The sequence below is a fragment of the Thermobia domestica genome, chromosome 18 (assembly GCF_964235325.1).
Source record: "Thermobia domestica chromosome 18, izTheDome1.hap1.1, whole genome shotgun sequence".
Lineage (NCBI taxonomy): Eukaryota > Metazoa > Arthropoda > Insecta > Zygentoma > Lepismatidae > Thermobia > Thermobia domestica.
This window is the reverse complement of record NC_137471.1, coordinates 15,752,347-15,774,169: the sequence shown is the minus strand read 5'-3', so window position 1 is coordinate 15,774,169 and position 21,823 is coordinate 15,752,347. Positions and strand designations below refer to the sequence as shown.

The 21,823-nt window shown below is 37.4% G+C and overlaps 1 protein-coding gene across 1 annotated transcript in view; it reads left to right on the top strand.

Annotated features, from left to right (window-relative positions):
* Positions 1 to 543: 543 nt before the first annotated feature.
* ND-13A (NADH dehydrogenase (ubiquinone) 13 kDa A subunit) overlaps positions 544 to 21,823 on the top strand; it is a 32,775-nt gene continuing 11,495 nt past the window's right edge. The window contains exon 1 of the mRNA XM_081746422.1: positions 544 to 707. Coding sequence (XP_081602548.1) covers positions 567 to 707 — 141 coding nt within the window. The 5' untranslated portion in view covers positions 544 to 566. The remainder of the gene's footprint in view (positions 708 to 21,823) is intronic.

Sequence of the window (21,823 nt, the reverse complement as noted above, 5' to 3'; positions counted from 1 at the left end):
GTTTAAAATAGAAATGCTTAAAAGAAAGCACGCGGGTCGTATCAATTTACCTCGAAGAAACGATTTCTACAACTGAAGCAGGGGGTTCAAATAGTCAATGTCATTGTCTACAATAACCGAAGCACCAGAAATCAATTACCGGAGTGCTTATTTATCGAGAAAAAACAACTATTGCTACCGAGCGAAGGTACAAGTTGCCATCCTTCTTACTTAAAGAAGTAACCAAGTAAATTGGTTTAAAAAGATCCCAATTTTCCCAGTAAATAGTAGCTCAGAAATAGCTTAAAAGAGCAAAGTATGGTCAACTAATTATTGCTTGGTTACAAGTAACCCAGGGGATTCTTTCAGAAAGCTTAACATAAACAGAAATTTGGCTAACAGCAATTGAGTTTTCATTTTATTCTCACTCAGCAAACAAACGTAACTATATAGCTACACTAAGGAATAAAAGTAGATCCTTTCACACTAAGTTGCTGTTATAGTAAATTTAAATTTAGACTATATTAACGGCGCATTTTCTTTTTCATTACATCACTTGGGATTTGGCAACCCTGACTGAAACAAAAATGGCTGGGGCAATACGGAGGATAGGTATATTAGCTGCTAGTAGAAATAACAACTTGAATATTTCTGTTTGTAGAACTGCAACTACATCCTCCGATAAACCCTCTTGGTTACCAGTTGAGAAGAAAACACACACAGGACAGGTAACCTATTATAAATAATACCATATTAGTAATTTATGGTTTCTTTATGGAATTATTTTCTTTTTTTTTTTTTAACCTTCCAGTAGTTCATGCAATGGCTTGTGTATAGCCCGCTCCCCCCAGTTCTTTGTCACTGGAACTGAAAGAGTTGTTACTAATACTACTACTTATATCGAGAACAGAACCCAACCAACCCCTGCGGGGCTTCTAACCCGTTCCTACTAGTACTATTGCTACTATTGCTACTAACTACCACTACTACTACAGCTACTACTACTACTACTACTTATACTGAAGCCTCCTCACCACAAGATTTACATCTTAAATCTTTATAACATGCGATTCCGATTCATTATGAACTAATATGAATCGTTAGAATCACTATGATTCGTTAAAAATCACTGGGAGGAGCGGGCTATACTCAATCCTAGTTGAGTTTCTATAGGTACCTTAATTCAGAGATTAAAGCTAAATTTCGTAGTACAAAACGTTTGCTATCTGTTATAAAGTAGGTGCAGATATATTGTACCGATATATACGTAAATTCATTGCATACATACTTCTTGTACTGTAAATCGACTCTGTATCTTAAACAGTGGGTTAAGTGCTGGGTCAATGTTCCGTTAAGGGGGTCCAGTGTCTTTGACATCACTTCTTTCTATTGATTTTGGTTTGATTACATAATATAACGTTATATTAGGTTAGGTTAGGTCAGGTCAGGTTAGGTTAGGTTAGCTTAGGTCAGGTTAGGATAGGTTAGCTTAAGGGGGTCCAGTGTAGTTCTGGACCCCCTTAACGGAACATGGACCTGTATCACCGGACCATTTTTAGGAAATTTTCCGGGTCAATTGGAGAATTTATTTACGTTTCTGAGGAAGCATGAGTGAAATTCAGGTAATAGAAATAGTAGAAGTTAAGAAAGTGGTTGTATTTGTTGGTTGTTTGGGATGTGAGCGGCACTGTATGTGAAGGCGGATGGATTATTTCGCGGAGAGGTACACATGTTGTACTATACGGACCCATAGATCGTAAAATGTACAGAAAAAATTGAGCAAGTCTTTAATTGGCCCCTTTCATGTCGAGAACAAACCCAACCAACCGCTGCGGGGCTTCTATTTCGTTCCTACTACTCCTTCTACTCCTACTCTTACTACTACTAATACTATGGATCCGTATAGTAAAACTGCATGCCTAATAACGCAATCTATCGTAACTTAATGTACTCCAATGAAGTATAACGGAATGCAATACATTGTCGTACTTTTTACGAGTTTCAAATTGGTCCGGCGATACACCACTAATGCCTAAACAAGTATTTTTAGAATGTGGACTTGCATTCCTCTGTGCAGATTCACTTCAGGACGTCTTCAGTGTACGTACACGATAAGAACTGCTAACCAAAAAACACTAATCAACTTGGGCATTACCCTAGCAGCTCCATTAGTACTAGCCGATTTACTTTAGGAGGGTTCAGTATAAATATAGTTTGGACGTATAGCATAAAAACTACAGTCCATAAAGTATGAACAAACTTGTGCCAGGTAGTCACTGAAAAGCACGAATGATGTCTAACCGAGTCAGGATAGGAGCCCAGTAGAGGAACCCAAGCGATATTAGGGAGATGCATCCTAGGGAACAGGCGGGCAAGGTTCTAGAACACAGGTCTCCCTTCCCATTTAGCTGTAATAAAGACAAAACAAGTGCCCTGCAGGGCTCTAAACCACCTTCAGTCGCTAACGCACACTCGGCAATACTATGTCAATTAAATATTAAACTTTGGTACAGAGAAGAACCAACCTAGCTGCTAATCTATATAGGAGGACCTGTGTTCTATAACCTTCCCGAGCAGGCGTATCAGTGACAGTGGGTATATACATAACCGTGGATAGTGCAAAATACTGTATGTCATAAAAATACCTACCGGTATATTACTTGTTGAATTACGTATTTATATTACGAACGACGTTATAGGTGATATCCCGGTATGTTTCCATTGCTTGCATATGTGTGTTCTAGAGTAATATTATACATTACTAACGTAAATTTTACAAATATATATAGATCCCTTACCTCCGGAACACTTCTATGGTTCCGCGTTACGAGTTAGCACACTGACTTCAGATACTTCATTTCACTTTGTGTACTATCGTTAATGGCTACCTTATATGCGAATCCGTGCTTAAAAGGTTAGTCTCTTTGCTCACGTTAAGAACACAAGATATTTACACACTGGTCTGTTAATATAATATTACCTTTTTTTCCGTAAATTTTACAAAGATGTGGGTCCGTACAGTAAATCTGCACGATAAAATAACCCAGAGGTTCTTTGTAATAATACTAATACGCAGGTTTACTTTTTCAACACCACATTTTGCAAAATTCACATGTAGTGGGATATATTCCGCAAATGTAAGCCAGGGTATTTCACTTAACAAATTGCTTGGAAACATAACTTCTAAACGATAGTTATATTATGACCTGTGTGCCCTATGTGCAAGATTGACTTTAGGAGGGCTTAACCTTTTATCGGTAAAAATACGCGATCGAACAGCGTAAAAATTAAAGAGTGCAAAAAACAGCCAATCTGTTAGGTTGCTACTGAAAAGCACGAATTTAATCGTAGTCAGTGGAGGAGCATAACAGGTGGTCCCGCGCAGGTTAGTGGGAACTTCCGTAGAAAACAAGCGCATCAGTAATAGCGGGTATCCATGTAAACGCAGATGTTGCAGAAGCGTAATCTTAAATTTAAATACTCCACAGTGAACAAGGGAACGATGTAATATCCGAAACCATTTCGCTGCTCTCTTTCTTCTGTAAACTCAATTTTTTGCATAAGAAATTTTTGAATACTTCTAACCCACATCTGCAGAACAAAATTTCTGGGAAAATTGAACACTGCATATAAAGAAATAGCTGTATTTTATGTTTACAATTATAAGTGTAGGGATACTAGTGTAAAACTATCAACAGTGCTGTAGGAACTCGTATGCTGCAAAAACCCACATTAGGGTACTTGTAAAAACGACCTACAAGTACTAAACGAACCTCTTATGTTATACTAGATCTACTTTAACTTACTCTACAATGCGTAACGATAAAGCTGTTTCATACGTAAAGCATTTGATATTACGAGGAACACAGTATGCTTTCCCTACGCTCACTTATTCATATCTGTGGTTGCCGACGCGCCTGATTAGCACAGACGCGTTACATCATCGGCTTCGTCCTGCCCTGACTGTAAAATATCATTTGTGCTTTTCAGTGGTTACGTAGCACAGGTTGGTTTGCGTTTTTGCACTGTAGTGTTTATTCCAAGTGTTCGGACGTTGTATTTATAAACAAATCGTGAGATGATTCTAATTTTTCATCAGTGGTGGCCGAACTTCGTCTCTGCTAAGAGTAGCATTTCCAACTATGGGTTGAATTATTCCGGGACAAATATTTAAAGAAAGGCCTTAGTTGGCTATTTGATCTAAGGGGTGGCTTGCGGAGGTGAGGAGCAGTCATAATTAGTTTTATTACGGTAATCCTGGACTTCACTGTGTGAATTAAAATCTAGTGATTCCAGTGTTGCAACTTACTTGTAATGAAATTCGTAGAGTTATCCACAAAATAATACAGTACAACCCCTCAAATCCGAAAACCCGGCAAATCCGAACACGTTCTCAGGGAAAAAAATTAACTACAGTTGGAAAATGAAAAAAATAGATTTAATCACACAAATTTAGTTTTTTTTTTTTTTAAGGTTTTAACATTTTTAGACTTAATATTTATTCAAAATCATTATCTAATTATATTCTTACAAGAAGACAGTTATAGATATGCGACAATCATTTTGGACATGAGTGTACACCCGCCAGTCAAGGTCACTGCCCTTTCGACCACTGGGCCACCCTGTCTAACCTCAGTCGTTGTTTTACCGCCAATTCAGTGAAGAAATAAGTACGTAATATTATTTCCCGGGTAATCCGAACCCCCCGAAATCCGAACAGGCTTCAGCCCCAATCTCTTCGGATTTGAGGGGTTGTACTGTATTGCCAGTGCACAAGACTAAACATTCAATCTGTACTTATGGCGTTCGAATAGATGAGTTAGTGAGGTTACCCACGGTTAATTTCGAATGTAGACAGCTGAGACTTTTACGTAAGGGTTCTTTTATTTATGTGCCAAACACTGTTCTGTATTATTAAGTATTCTGCCTCCTGAGATTAATGAGTTTTTATTCTTTCTTTCTCAATTTTCAGCTTCCTCTTTTAACTCCCAATATTTTCTTCTACTTTTCAAATCATCGATCAGTTGTGTTCATCTTCTTCCTATTCCTCGCTTTTCTTCCATCTTTCCTTTTATGGCGGTATGAAGAAAACAATTTCTTCCCAAGATGTGTCCCATCCAATTGTCCTTCCTAGGAAGGATGCTGGCTAGAAGTGTGTCCTCTTCTCTCCTATCCGTTTTAAAACATCTTCATTTGTTGCCCTCTCTGTCCATTTTATCTTCTCCATTTTCCTCCAACAACACATTTCGAAGTTTCCTAAATATTTCTTGTCTAACTTCCGTGATATCCAAGTCTCTGAACCATGAAATCCAATACTCCATGTATAGCACTTGACCGATTTGTACCTTAGTCCAACAATAAGGCTGCTAGTTTAAGAGTTACCTTTTCTTTTTGAATGCTTGTTTGGTTGTGGCAATTCTAAACCTGATCTCGATCTTGGTGCAGTACGCGTCTTTCGTCAAAATACTTCCCAAACATTTGAAATGATCGACCTCTTCAAGTTCTCTTTGTTCTATCTGACCTAGAAGTGCGCATTTCCACGGGATATTCCCATGACTTTCTAGATATTCTTGTTCTGTACTCAAACGAAAATTAATTCAAAAACACGAAGAAATTTAAATCATTGATTACAGTTCGCATCTGCACTATTAAGTTTACTTTAAATTCAATCATCATATAGGGGGGCGCGGTGGCTCAGTGGTAGAGCGTTCACCTCCGGTGCTTGGGGTCCCTGGTTCGATCCCAGCTCGCGCCGTGTGGACTTTGTGGTGGACAAACACCGTGCTCGTGGGTTTCCTCGGGGTTCTCCCGTTTCCTCCCACTTTCTTCATTTTCCACCATTTGACTCATCTCTCATCATCACCGTCTCCTTTAGCCTAACCGGCATAACCGTGGGACGTAAAACTCAAAGATTTCATTTTCAATCATCATATAGCGTTACTTAATTAGCTGTTTTACTGAAGTAATTCGCTTGTGTTCACGTAAATACCAATTTAATTATTAAACCACCTAAGGAAAAGCTTTGGCGTGGAGAAAATGAAATGAAATCTTTCAGTTTTACGTCCAACGTTAGGTCGTGTAGGCAAAAGGAGACGGTGATAATGAGAAATGAGTGAAAGAAGAAAGTGGGAGGAAGAGGGAAAATCCCGAGAAAACCCACGCACACGGTGTTTGTGCATATCAAAGTGCACTTGAACCGAAATGGAATCGAACCAGGGACGCCACGTATCAGAGGTGAACGGTCTACCACTGAGCCACCGCGGCTCCTTGGCTTAGATAAATATTCACGCTGATTATCGCAAATTAAACTCAAATTTTGCCTTGGATTGATGCGAACCCCTATTGATTGTTTCCCAAGATTTGTATTGAATGTTTTGACATTTATATACAATGAGCACTTACGCTTAGTATAGTGTTACCCAAGAAAGAAGACAGATGAGACGAGACAAGAAATAAAGTATTTCCTCCTCACCTTGTAAATTTTGAAAACTGTTTCAGGGTATCAACCACAAAAAATTTCCTTTCGTTCCACTTGTAACAGATCCCTAATTTTGACCTGTTATTGATGCGCTCTCCGGCCTAACTTAGAAGAATTTCATTTGAGACTGTTATATTCTTGTTAGACGAGTGAAATAAATTATATATATATATATATATATATATATATATATATATATATATATATATATATATATATGTGTGTGTGTGTGTGTGTATGTATATATATATATAATCTAGAAGGACATCGTAATGTCGCTATGTATTAGCCATGAAAAATTTTGAATTAGTTCTATATTTCAGTCATGTTTCTTACTTTGACTGTAAATGACAACCATTATGCTTCCAGCTACCAATTAAAATCATGTCATGCTTACAAGATGATTGAAATAAATTATGAGATATTATTTTCTGGTGAGGGCGTAATTTGGGGAGGACAGAGGGGATCATTTGCCCCCTGAGTTGGCTTGAGAAGCATATGCTTCAGTGACATAATAATGAAAACATGGAAGTCTTACGTCGGTGCTATCTGTCCCCCCTGGGCAATACCTAAAGTGACGCTACTGTTTTTGTACAATCTTGAATGATACAGGTATTAGCCACGAAAATTTTTCCACTGATGAAATTAAATCTGTTGTTGGCGCCACTAGGTCTTCGAGCGGCAGTAGATATCACTTCGGATACTGCTAGTTTTATGATACGAGGAAATTAATTTATAGACAATAGTTTTGTGAATACTTAAAGAGCGTGCGACTACCAATATATATTTTTCAATTAAATGTTTTGAATGAGTTGTTCAAAAAAATTAGGAATAAATATTTTTTGTTTATTTCTTGACTCAGTGGTAGAGCGTTAATCTCTGGTGTTTGGGGTTCCGGGTTCGATCCCAGCCCCCGCCAAGATAACTTTGTGGCGGACAAACACTGTGTGCGTGGGTTTCCTCGGGGTTCTCCCGTTTCCTCCCACTTTCTTCATTCCACCACTTCATTCATTTCTCATAATCACCGTCTCTTTTAGCCTAGCCGGCATACTGTGGGACGTGAAACTCAAAGATTTCATTTAGTTAAAATTAAATTATTAAGTAATATTTCGTTACTGCACTCTATACTTTTATTTTGTTACGAATCTTGCTGTATTTTCTTCCATTGTGGTATACTATAATGTTATTTCCGCCGAAAAGAACATCCCACTTACTTTCACCTAACACCTTTGGACACCCCTGCGCAGAAGTCGTGGTTGACCACTTTCGAGATTAATCGTGGGTAACTTCACTAACGTGTGAACGCGAGAATTGCAGATTGAATATATAGTTTTGAGCACTGGCTATTTTTTATCTTCAGACTTTTATTATTAGTTTGTTGCAACACTGAAATCACTAGGTTTTGATTCACGTCGCTAAAGCGCAGGATGACTATATTATTGCTATTCATACATAGCTCCTTGATTTCTGGTTTCCATTTTTCTGTACTTTTTGGTAGGTGTAATTACAAGTTTCCGGAATCACATAATTTTAAGCAGCGTTGCAGACTTTACCAATACTTTCAGTATCTCCACGTTTGAGATATCAAGTTGCTGTAAATGATATTTTGATCTTCACATATGTATTGAAAGCCAGCCATCTATGCAATCGCGCAGTCCGTCTCACTTGCGTTGCTATTGCTGTGGAGACCGTCAAAATTTCAGTGTTCATGGTACCGTAGTATCCTTAGTTTGCAACACTGAAACAAATCTGATATTTTAAATTTCCGTTTAACATGTAGATTTTTAATATGCAATAACTCAACGTAGTGCCATATGAAAAAAGCTTTGGGCTGGCAACACTGTTAATGTGATTGTATCGCACGGTATGCCAAACAATGTCCCCCTATCGATGATTATATGGTTCAAAATTTCAGCTTTGTTTTCATTTATTAGTTTAAAAGTTACAAGGGCGTATCGAAATAAATGGTCCACCCTGTATCGTTTATCCTAACCGGCATATGCATGGGACGTAAAACTTCAAGATTTCATTTCATTTCTTGAAAGGATATGAGATTGAGTTCTACATATGCATGAAAATCTCCATAAAAATCAGTGCATATATTAATAAGTACTCCAATATCTTATATTTTCCCAGGGTTTTTACCCCTTAACTACTTTGGTAAAAGTAAATTACATTTACAATCCAGTTGGATCTTACATCCCAGTTGTTTTTTCCACAAACATTAACTTTTCAATGAACTTAAAAAGTTTGTTACTGAATTCTCTCTCTCTCTCTCTCTCTCTCTCTCTATATATATATATATATATATGTGTGTGTGTGTGTGTGTGTGTGTGTGTGTGTGTGTGCGTGCGTGTGTGTGCGCGTGCGTGCGTGCACCTGTCTGTCTGTTATTTGCGAATTTTTCAATTTGGAGCCCTCCATTCGATAAAGTATAAAAGCTATCTAAAGAAGTGTTAGAATTTTTCGCGTCACTCTTATCATTCCCAAGATATTGGCCAAAAAAGTTCGAATGTCGGGAGATTTCCGGAACCGGAACATATTTCAGGAGCCCTAAGTCATAAAGAGATGATATTGATGTTGATCAATACCTAAGAGGATGATGAACATTTTGGTACCAAATAGTAACCGGTGGCCACTGGTACTATCTGCATTTTCAGTATATATACGGTGATTAAAAGTGACAACTCAACATAGCTAATTAAATAGATCCCCTAATACGCAGGTTCCAAATATGTAAGTGTATTATCTATTGAATTTAATGAAATAAATATAATATGCAATTTCATTTAAATTTCAAAAAGATTATTTCTTTTTAAGTTCCTTCTGACAATGCTCTTGGAGCATTCTCGACTTTTTTTTTTTTTTTTAATTCTCGGTCAAGTCAGTGTTCTTCTGTTTGCTTCTTGCTTCTCGTAGTACAAAGTTACCAGTATATATGAACTTGTACGATTAAACACAAATCTGCTTAGAAATTACTAGTGTCCCGCTGAGAAATATGAGTCTGAACAAGGTTTTTATCATAGACAATGAATATATATATATATATATATATATATATATATATATATATATATATATAACTATTATCATCCTCAGATACACAATGTAAAACTGTGCTGAAAATAATTTCGCTCCTTACTCATCGTCACTGTCAGGTATTTCCTGGAGATTTGATTCGTCAATGGTCATTGGATTATCACTCTCTTCCAGTTGATCTCTACTTACATCGCGTTCAGTTTCTTTGCCTGTTTCCTCTTCCAACTACTTTCAGGACTCTGAGCAATCTGCTAAATATTTAGTCCTTGTCTTGGCGTTTCAGATAGATAGTATTCTTACTTACATACTGCAATGATTCTAGGAAAGAATGGCAAAGGAAAATATGGTAAATGAAATAATGGCAAAATGGAAAACCCTAATAACTGCAATAACGTATCCATTAGTTATCATTAACTCGGGAGAATAATTCCAATCCCAGTTGAGAGAATGCAGCGTGCAAAAGTGCGTGGAGTTGATTAATGGGAGAGCTTTTTCATGTTTTCACAGTTTATGTGTATTTATAAGACTAGTTCCAGACACAGCTTGTTGGTCATTTTACACTGAAACATGGAACAACGGAAAACAAAACTTCAACAAGAAAAATGTACAATAATAATGCAGAAAAATTAACAATTACTTACATAACAGTATTTATAACTTTTATACTATCCATATTGAAAAATTCCATCAGGGATAAAGATACTATGGTAGCTGGAAGTCTCTTGAATACACTAGGAAGGCTGTGCATAAGCGACTATTTTAAGTCTAGGTTTCGAAATATAGAAAATACTGGTATTCCGTGTTGCACGAGTGGGACTCTGAAATTGAAAGTAGGAAGTAGAAAGAAGTTCAGTTTTCCATTTACTGTTTCGTGCAGGAACAAAATATGCAGTCGGATTGCATATTGTAGGCAAAGAAACAAAAATACTGTCAATTTCAATGCTGAAATTCAGAATAACTAGGAAGATATTTTGAATGTAATAACATTTAGCTATGAAGCCACTTTTCACGCAAGTGGACTTCCAACCGAGGTAATACAATTTTCTAGAACACCGAAATTCCTTGAGTCATTCGGGATCCTAAACAAGTCCCAAAGATGCATGTGTTATGCCAATATTTTAATTGACCCCCACTCAGTAACGTTAGACGTGTACTTAATGATGCTGAAGCAGTACGCTATTGATGTCGGAGTTACTACAAATCCGATTTACAGAGTACTTACATCAAGATAGCGCACCATCTTACTGTCATTATATACTTGCTGTTCGTTTCTATCTTGACCACACATTTCCTAGTTAATAGTTGGTCGTCAAGGACCACTACGCTCTCCTCCACAATTCCCTAACCTATAAACGTGTGTTTTGGTTATGGGGTAAGAAAGAAAAAAAAAAGTGTATAGCAGTACAGTTCGCGACATCATTGACCTAAAGGACAGGATGTGGTATTATCCATTCCCTGCGAAATATGTGTACGGAGTTTGAATGTTACTGGTGTTGAACATGTTGAGACCATCATAGAAATTTATTCTCGTATTTGAGAAATGCAAATTTCTTACCATTCGAATGGTAACAATTTTGACTTACCCTTTATTCAACGTTTCGTATATATAAATAATTTTTTGTAAGAATAAGTTCTAAAATACTTCAATAATAGTTTAACATGCTGTGTATGTTCATTCAGTTTGTTTAGAGTATGAATGACATGGCTGCGTAATGCAAGACACTCTCTTCCGAACCTATTTTAATAATCGAAGTTTATTTTCAGTTTTTTTTTTTTAATAAAAGGGGAAAATCTATTTTCATACCTGGTTTTCGGTTTTGCCACCTTTTCCTTAGCCATATTTTCCGTTTACTACTACAACAGATATTGTAGTATCACGTATTTTTCTTTTAAAAATGTCTAATTTCAATTCAATTTCAAAATGGGCTGACAACACTTCCATTAAGACAAGTGACATCTGTTGTAATAAAAGTTTTATGTATGAAACCCAAAATTTATAAAAAAGCAAAAGCTAAAATATATATATATATAAATTGAGCTAACCATTTTCGAAGTTCAATACAAAATATTAACCTGTATACTTTGGTAGCAGGGATGTAATGGAGAGTATACGAGGGTATACGGCGTATACCCACCTCTAATTTTTGGAAACTATCGTATAGCCACCTAAAATTTAGGGAGTACGCGGGTATACGCTACATTCGATCCATAGTGTACGCACTTTATTGGAACATACAACAACTGCTTTTTATGTACTGTTTCAAAACAAAACTTTCACTAAACAGCTGTTCGTCAGATTGTTGCTGCGAATGATATCTAAATTGTTTTAAAATGTTTGCGTTTTGTGAATATGGGTATCTAATTTTCCGAGAATCCCTTTTATAATGAAAAACAGAAGTCTGAAACTGCAATGGTTTTTCCTCAAAATGTCACACGCGATGTCCCTACCTTCTCAAAGCTGACTTTTGGTATTATAATAAAATAAAGCCGAACTGTTTCCAAATGCTTTTCTTGGAAACCGTTAGAAGCTCTTTTGTTTCTAAAGATCAGTGGGAGATAGGTGAGGAGGAACGAAGGTGTAGGGCCTATATCCATGTGGTGACATTAAAGTTGTTCTGTTTTGACATAAAGCAATAACTAAAGGTTTCATACCCTCTTTGATCCAAATTCAAAGTCTGCCGATTAGATACAGTTTGAGCGAGGCAATATGGGATAGAACAATTTCCTTTCTAATCGCGGCAGGTGGTTCGAAAAAAAGAAAAATGTGGGCTTTACTTTAGTCCAAGGGTAAAGAGGAAATTAATATATTCGCGCCAAGAAATCGTTGATCTCCACAAAAATAACAAAACATGTAACTTATTGTCGGTCTAGTGTAAAGCATTCACCATCGTTCCCAATACCATCAACTATAACAGCAAATTTCGGATTAATACTGCTCATTTGTAGTTGCAATTGACATCAAAGAAAGCGGCAATTGATTTCGATAAGTACTCAGCAGCTGGTACTAGTAGTAGTTTTTTGCAACCTACTGGGCAAAAAAGGGGTAAAAGTAAACATTTTTCTTTGTTATTTCGTTTTCGTTCTGATAAAAAATATTTGAAGAAAATTTGTTAACAGTAGGGGCTAGAAAACAAAAGTTAGGAAGGTGTCTTGTAGCGTATGAGCGTATCACAGCAATCTTTGATTATACCTATACAACCAACACGAGTTCTTGCGTAGGAGCAAGGAGTTGTAGATACCTCATTTTTAAAACAAAATAAAAGTATTAGGAAAAATAAAATAAAAATGTTGCCAACTTAAAATCTTTGGCGTGCATCAGTACTACTACCGTCACTTCGAAAATGTTTGGTTAGTAGCGTGTACACTTTCTTTGTGGATTGACGAATTAAGAGTCGCTTCACAATTTGGAAGATGTCTAAGAAATTGTTAGAATTAAAAAGGAAAAAAGACAACAGGTGTGTAAATTCCGTTGGTGAAAATGTAAAAGCAAAGATATCGAGAAATAGCGAAGAAATTCCACAGAACATGTTGATTTGCCAGGTATTACTTCAGAGAAAGAAGTAAGTATATTTATTTATTCAATTTATGGAGGTTTTTATGGCACCTCCGACTTGACGACGAAGATGTGAGAGGAATAACGTCTTTTAACGGCATTAGAAAGAGACTACTTGAGGCCTATAAATTCCATTCCGACATTTGCCTTGTGCGAGTGAAGAAAAACCTTTCGTAGGATAGCTGATCTGCAAAGGCTTTTTCACACCATCTTGATCGATTTATAATTATTATTGGAATTTACATCTGTATGAATGGCTCTAGGTTTAAATTTTGCTGGAAACAGCTGTTCGAGTAATGATAGTTTTAAAAAATCGATAGCCAACCAGATCCTCACTGGTTTTTCCAAGCTTTTCTTTGACATATTAAGTGAATGCTGGAATAGTACATCATCTTATAAGTTCGGGAAACGCCCTTTAAAAATCCTTTTGTCTGACAGTGTGCTCAACTTTTAATAATTTAATACGCAGTGATGAAACACCTTTCAATATCTGAGAAAATGTCTGATCACGGAAATTGTAATCTATCTATACTGCTTGTCAAATGCTAAGGAACAATGGCATTTTTTGGAATAACTTATAATAGACATTGCGGAAAGAAGTGAAACGCAGTATATATGCAGTAGAGACAGTGTGGAATTAATTCTAATGGAAAATGATACGGATTCCGCCACATGGAAAATGAAGAAAACGGAAAAAGAAAAAGGCGCTCTTGGAGCATGTCCAGACCCACGCAAAATGAATCTTTCTGTTAGAGAGACACAGATATGAGTACCTCAGAAAGATGTGTGTGACCTCCTCGGACATCAATGCACATTTTGCATCTGTTATTCATGCTTTCCACTAAACTAGTGAGGAGTCCTTCTGGGATATTGTCCCATTCCCCTTGCAAGGAGATTGTCAGTTCTTGTATGGTTCGCGGAGGGAGAGTTCGTTTCGAAATACATCTGCCAAAGACATCCCAGGCATGCTCAGTAGGATTGAGATCCGGAGAGCATGTAGGCCATACGTGTAATATATTCACGTTCAATTGCGTCCCATACTTCAGCGGTCTTGTGTACGTGCGCATTTACATAAACAGGAAGTCTGGATCTACCGCACCCCACAAAACTACGAATATGATTCAGGAGAATCTCTCTGCAATACCGCTGCGATATCCGGCTACCTCGCTCAAAGATGTGGAGCAGAGTTCTGTCATTGTGAATAACACCTGCCCACACCATCACACCTTGGCCTTAGCGATCATGTTCATGAACATTCTGTTGTGCATAACGTGTTCCCCATTCTCTGCACAGTTATTAATGGCAGAATCACTTGTCACAGTGAAACGGGGTTCATCGCAGAACATCACTCTGGACCACTGTTGCTGATTCCAATCAACTTATTCCTGACACCACTGTATTCGTTCGCGACGATGGCGTGGTTGAAGTGGGGTGCATTTAACAGGCTTCCTTGCATACAAACCAAGCGCCGAAAAATGATTCTGGCAGATACGTGTGTACCGGTAGCGGTTACAAGATCTATCTGACGCAGCTGTGATGTCCGTTCCTCTTCGCCACTAGAGATACATATCGCATTCGCATCGCATTTCTACTTTCCGCACCCTTTTTCAATCGCGAGATGACACTTTTTGACACTCCCATGCCACCAGAGTAGTAATATTTTGGCCAGATTCCAGCCGTATACTTGCATGTCCACGATCGTACACACTCATATATTGTCTTGAAGCCATGTTGCACTTAATTATTGCCCCACTACTCTAAATTGCGCAGAACAGAGTTCCACCACCTACGGCGCTATATACGCCAAACACCTCACTGCATGCACTTTCGACTGAATACCAAGCTTTCGTGCCCTGCATCTTATACAGATAACGGGTCCTGCTCAACTAAGTCCTCTGCATTGTATTTGACTGTAATTGGTCGGCTGCCTGGAATGTTACGTGGCAAAAACAGTTGTTTCTTAGCATTTTGTCAAGCAGTGTAGAAGAGCTAGACTTGCGGGATTTCTTACTTGCTTCCTAGGATTTATTTTATTTAAATTAAAAATTCACATTTGAATTTAAAAATTTGAAAAGCTCCCACTTTTTAGTTTACAAGTTTTATTTAGAAATATTATTTAACAATCACCAACCAGTTTGTACTGGAAAGTTAACAACAATAACAATGTAAAGCGTTTAGGAAGGTATCGGCCAAGGCCTGTTTAGTGGGTACGACACTTGTGTTGTCAGGAAATACCAAGTGCAAGGGTTTGGGGAAAGTAAATACAAAATTTCACAAACTAAGTCAAGGTCTCATAGATAATTGTGAATTGAATGGGTCAAGGTTTAATAAAATCTTGCGTAATTTCCCGACCATCTTGAATGTGGTATGTTTTGAAAATACAAATATAGTTTCCTCTGAAATTCACCATACCGCTTCTTCAAACACTATTAGTCTTTACGCTATTTATGCTCGAAGTTCAATTTTCTGCACTTTCCCGTGCCCATAGCTCAGAAAGGACGCTGCTTTCGACTTCCATGTAGTATTAAACATTTCTTGCATGTTTTCGTGTTTACTTTCAACCTCCAGGCGTTGTAATAGGTATTATGAAACACCAATATATATATATATATATATATATATATATATATATATATATATATATATATATAGAGGGTGCTTCAAAACAACACCGACAACGTTTGGGAGGTGATTCCTGACGACAAAAAATATAGACCAATCTGGGTACACAAATGCTTCCTTTCGGAGTTATGGCCTGCCGAAAACATGGAAAAATGAACTTTAAATGTCTATAGCTCCAATACTATGGGATCTACTGTAGTCGGGTAAAAACTTTACCTAAGAACTAATATGTGCCCTATCCAAAAATCTACGTTTCAGAATCGTAAGGTACGCACGCAACCATTTTTATAGAGGAAGTTTGGCTACCATCATATAATTTGAAGTAGCCTACTCACCAACTACTATATAAAAAATTGTTGCAGAAGTACCACATGGTTCTGAAACGTGGATATTTGAATAGGGCACACACTAGTTCCTAAATAAAGTCTTGACACGACTACCGTAGGTCTCATAGTTTTGGAGCTATGGATCTTTAAAGTTCATTTTTTCATGTTTTCAGCAGCCTATAACTCCGAAAGGAAGCATTTGTGCTCCCAGGTTGGTCTATACTTTTTGTCTTATCTTGTTGTCGGTGTTCTTTTGAAACACCCTATATATATATATATATATATACAATATCTGGAGCGTATATACCCACCTAAAAAATTTGCATTACATCACTGTTTGGTAGGTATCTCAAACCCTAGGTAACCCGTATTACAAAAAGTCACAGTATTTGTTTGTGTTCCTATTAAGGCAGTGATAGTTCATGTCAAACTATGCAAAACAAAACACATAATCTCGAAGTAGGTCTATGTGTTGAGTGGGTATCAAAACATTTTCTCAGTGATTAAAATAGAAACAATACTCGAACCAGTAAACGAAAGAACAACATTACGATTCAACACAGTTTCCAACTGGTTAAACATTCAAGGCTATAAACACCTGAACTAACCGTTATATTCAATTTCTTTTAACACGAGCAGGTTAACAAAAGGCGAACTTTTAAAATTCAGGTGAGACTTCTCTATAATTAATACAAAATCGAAGTCAAATTAGTCTAAATATTTGAGGGGAACGGTCGGGCCCCATTGACACTCCAAAAATATACCGAGTGGCAATAACGTTAGTTTTGTACTTACTTAACTTCGTTTATTTATCTTAAGTTGTGAAATTTGAACACCTAATTCATGAAACTACTTTCAAAATGTCCGTCCAAACCTTGCCAACTACGGAAATCAACTATAAAATAGCTACATATGACATTGTTTTATCTTTACAGATACAACGTACACAGTACTTTAACTATATAGTATATTAGATGGTAACCACGAGCTAGTATTGAATCTAATCTGCGTCCGAGCAGGGCAAAGGGGGAGGGGATCTGTAGGAGTCAGGTGGGCTTCCTAACAGAGAAACACTTTTTTATTTCAAAATTTGCTAATACATATGTTTTTCTCCGTGTAACGTGGGTTTCTGTAACCACGGCATGGCGCGTCCTCAGGTTGCGGATCGAGGAGAAGGCCTCTAGATATAGAGGTTAGCTGCGAATATACTGAATAAGCAGTCGCGGACAGACGACTAGGAGTGGTCCTCCAGCTTGGGGGTTTGGGTAAGGCTAACACCCTCATCCTGTAAAAAAAGGTACTTGTTCAGAAACATTCACAAAAGCCTCGGACAAGGACTGATAACTTGGCACGACATCAGCAAAAGAAAATGGACATGAGATTTGGAACATGGAATATTAGAAGTCTTTATAGGGCAGGCGCGTTAAAATCTGTAACGAGTGAGTTAGAGAAATACAGGATGGACTTAGTAGGAGTTCAGGAAGTTAGGTGGGAAGGAAATGGATCTGAGAATTCCGGAAATTTTACGTTCTTTTACGGGGAAGGAAATAAAAATCACCAGTTAGGAACAGGGTTTTTCGTTCACAAACGAATATTACTAGCAATTAAACGGGTTGAATTTGTTACTGACAGACTTTCTTTTATTACTCTTAAGGGACGGTGGTGTGATATTATTGTTTTAAATGTACATGTTCCAACTGAAGATAAGGGTGACGATATAAAAGATAGTTTTTACGAAGAAGTGGAACGGATATTTGACCAACTCCCGCGATACCATATGAAGATTCTATTAGGGGATTTCAATGCGAAGGTAGGACGAGAGGATATTTTCAAACCGATTATAGGGAACGAAAGTTTGCATAAGGAAAGTAATGACAACGGTGTTAGACTCGTGAACTTTGCAACATCCAAAAACCTAATCGTGAAGAGTACAAAATTCCCACATCGCGACGTTCATAAATACACTTGGACATCACCAGACGGAAAAACACATAATCAAATTGATCACGTTTTAGTAGATAGAAGAAGACAATCTAGCATAATTGACGTCCGGTCGTTTAGAGGGGCTGATTGTGACACTGATCACTACCTGGTAGCAGCGATAATACGATAGAGATTATCGTTGAATAAAGGTAGTACTCAATGTCCGAAAACGGAGAGATTTAATTTAAAGAAATTAGAAGAGATCCAGGTAAGAGAGGAATACCAGATTGAAGTTTCGAATAAATTCTCGGTTTTAGAAGACTCGGAGTGCACTAGTGTTGAGGATACTTGGATTGAAATTAGAGATAGCATTAAAAGTTCAGCAATAGAAAAATTGGGACACGCGGAAATACGTAGGAACAAACCATGGTTCGACCAAGAATGTATTAAACTAGCAGAGAAGAGAAAACAGGCAAAATTACGGTGGCTACAAAATCCGAATGAAATAACTACACAAAATTTCGCAGATATCACGCGGGAAACTTCCAAAACTTTTAGAACAAAGAAACGGGATTTTTTGAAAGCTAAAATTAAGGAACTTGAAGATAATAGTAAAAATAAAAATATTCGGGACATGTATAAGGGGATCAGCGAATTTAAGAAAGGCTATCAACCTCGTGCTTATATATTAAAGAAATCTGACGGGACAGTTCTCACTGATACGGATAGCCTCTTAAATAGATGGAAAGATTTCTTTGACGATTTGCTGAACACGCAGCCAAAAACTAATGTGCTTGGAGAAAAGGAGATACACACCGCAGAACCGTATATTCCAGAACCCAATCGAATAGAAGTGGAAGCCGCTATAAAGAAATTAAAGAAACACAAATCTCCGGGTGTAGATGAAATTCCGGCTGAGTTAATTTTAGCTGGAGGCGAAAAATTGTGGAACAAGATACACAAACTCATTCTCCTTATCTGGAACAAGGAAGAATTGCCACAAGAGTGGAAAGAGTCAATCATTGTTCCAATTCACAAGAAAGGCGACAAAACTGACTGTAATAATTATCGAGGCATTTCTCTTCTGTCAACATCCTATAAAATCCTTTCAAATATTCTGTTAGCAAGATTGACCCCATACGCAGATGAAATTATTGGAGATTATCAGTGCGGATTTAGACGAAATCGATCGACTATCGACCAAATATTTACCATTCGCCAAATACTCGAAAAGAAGTGGGAATACAATACCCCGGTACATCAACTATTTATTGATTTTAGAAAGGCTTACGACTCGGTTAGGAGAGAAACATTATACAACGTTCTTAAAGAGCTTGGAATACCGAGAAAGCTAATTAGATTAATTAAGATATGTTTAAGTGAATCCCAAAGTAAAGTCCGGGTAGGAAAATTTTTGTCCACGAGCTTCCACGTCGAAAATGGCCTGAAACAAGGAGATGCGTTGTCGCCATTATTATTTAACTTTGTGCTGGAATACGCCATAAGAAAAATCAAAGATAGCAACCAGGGCCTAGAGTTGAACGGCATTCACCAGGTTATGGCATATGCTGATGAGGTAAATTTAATAGGGGATGATAGGAGAACAGTAGAAATAAATGCAGATATATTATTAAACGCTTGCAGGGATATGGGTTTAGAAGTAAATGCAGAGAAAACTAAATACATGGAAGTGCGTCGGGACCGTAATACGGCAAATTGTGGAGGCGTTAAAATATTAAATAATACTTTTGATAAAGTGGATACTTTCAAATATTTAGGATCAATATTAACAGACGAAAATCATATTCACGAAGAAATTAAATGTCGACTAAAAGCAGGGAATTCGTGTTACTATTCGGTTCAAAATCTCTTGTCGTCGCGAATTCTGTCGAGGAATTTGAAGCTTAAAATATATAAAACGATAATCATGCCTGTTGTTCTGTATGGTTGCGAAACATGGTCGCTTACTCTGAGGGAAGAACATAGACTGAAAGTATTTGAGAACAGGATCCTGAGAAGAATATTCGGACCCAAGAGGAACGAGAATGGGGAATGGCGAAAGCTTCATAACGAGGAACTACATACTTTATACGGTTTACCCAACATTGTTAGGGTCGTCAAGTCTAGGAGGCTTAGGTGGGCAGGTCATGTAGCTAGAATGGAAAAAAGTAGAAACGGTAGACCCATAGGAAAACGACCATTAGGAAGACCTAGGCGCAGATGGGAGGATAATATTAAGATGGATCTCGCAGAGATAGGAATACAAAGTAGAAACTGGATCCAATTAGCTAAGGGTAGAAGTCAGTGGAGAGCTTTTGTGAACGCGGCACTGAACCTCCGGGTTCCATAAGCCATAGAGTTAGTTAGTTAGTATGTTTTTCTTTTCTCCTGGCTGAAAATTGTCCCTTGTTTGTATCTGTGTAAGAATACCAATTAAATCTGGCTTTGTAAACTTAATCCAAATTTACACTCAAATATTGCCTGCGGGGTCCCGGGTTCGATCCCAGCCCCCGCCAAGTGAACTTTGTGGTGGGCAAACACCGCGTGCGTGGGTTTTCTCGGGGTTCTCCCGTTTCCTCCCACTTTCTTCATTCCACCATTTCATTCATTACTCATCATCACCGTCTCCTTTAGCCTAACCGGCATAACGGTGGGACGTAAAACTCAAAGATTTCATTTCATTTCATTTCAAATATTGCCTGCGGATTGTTTAGCTACACGTATAGTATAAATTAATGTATTCTGGTGTGTCACTGGCGCAAGATTACATGAATTAATTTCGTTTGTTGCATGGTTGGCTGATTTAAATCGAGGTGGTTTAAACCATTTTTTAAAAAAATATAAACCAACTTTTTTTTGTCAGTTTTTGGAAAACTAAACTTTTTTTTCGAAAACCAGACTCTTCTTTTAATGATTTGCGAATGCTATATAACGGTATTTGTCGGAACAGGACGTTTGGGCGCGGACGTTTGGGCGCGAGGTACATAGTAAAAATCACAATTTACGACATATAAAGTAGGCTAGGCCCTGAAAATTAAGCGTGAATCAAGATATATATATATGCATTTCCTCCACTTCTATCTTTATCTCACCTCATTTATTTATCTATTTTCTATCTCTATCTTATTTATTCATCTAAATTAAATGAAAATCCTGTAGTTTTATCTTTTAAAATTTGCATTTGCTGCACCATCTCGTCTAAAAGCTGTGAAAGACGAGAAAGCAAAGAAAGCTTTGATTGGCTCTCTAGGACCAATCAGAATACGTTGTTCATGATAAACAGCCAATCAAAATACTTCAATTGTTTTGTTTAATTTTCGATACTTTTAATGAGGCTCCCTATATATCTGAGTCGGCTTGTGCAGGATTTTAGTGTTTGTCTAGTCAGTGTGGTTTCCTCAGTCTGATTTCAGTGTGAAGTATGGAAGTGTTATCAAAAAGGGAAAGGTTTAAATTAGCAGACAACGGGTTTCAGTATGTTTTCGACAAGGACAGCGTGGATGGAACAAAAAAATTTTGGCGATGTGAAAGAAAGGCGGAAAGGTGTAAAGCTCGTGTTCACACAGACGCCAGAACTGGGCAGGTAAGTAAATGTCATTTATACATAGTTCAAGGGCATAACTCTATATTTGAATTGCAATATTAACTAATCTATCAATAAACAATAATTATATTCGTTCGTAATATTTATGGAAATAGTTTGCGACATCGGTTGAATGTAAAAAAGTGCAATGCATGTTCATCTTATTAATATTTTGAAAAGTAATATTAATTTTAAAAAATAGTTAAGTACTTCCGTTTTTCTGGCTTTGGTTTAGGCCTCGTATGGCCGCCTTTTGACAAACGTCCAGGCCAAGTAAGAACGTGAGCACTCTGGGCATCCGTCTTCTACATTTTTAACAT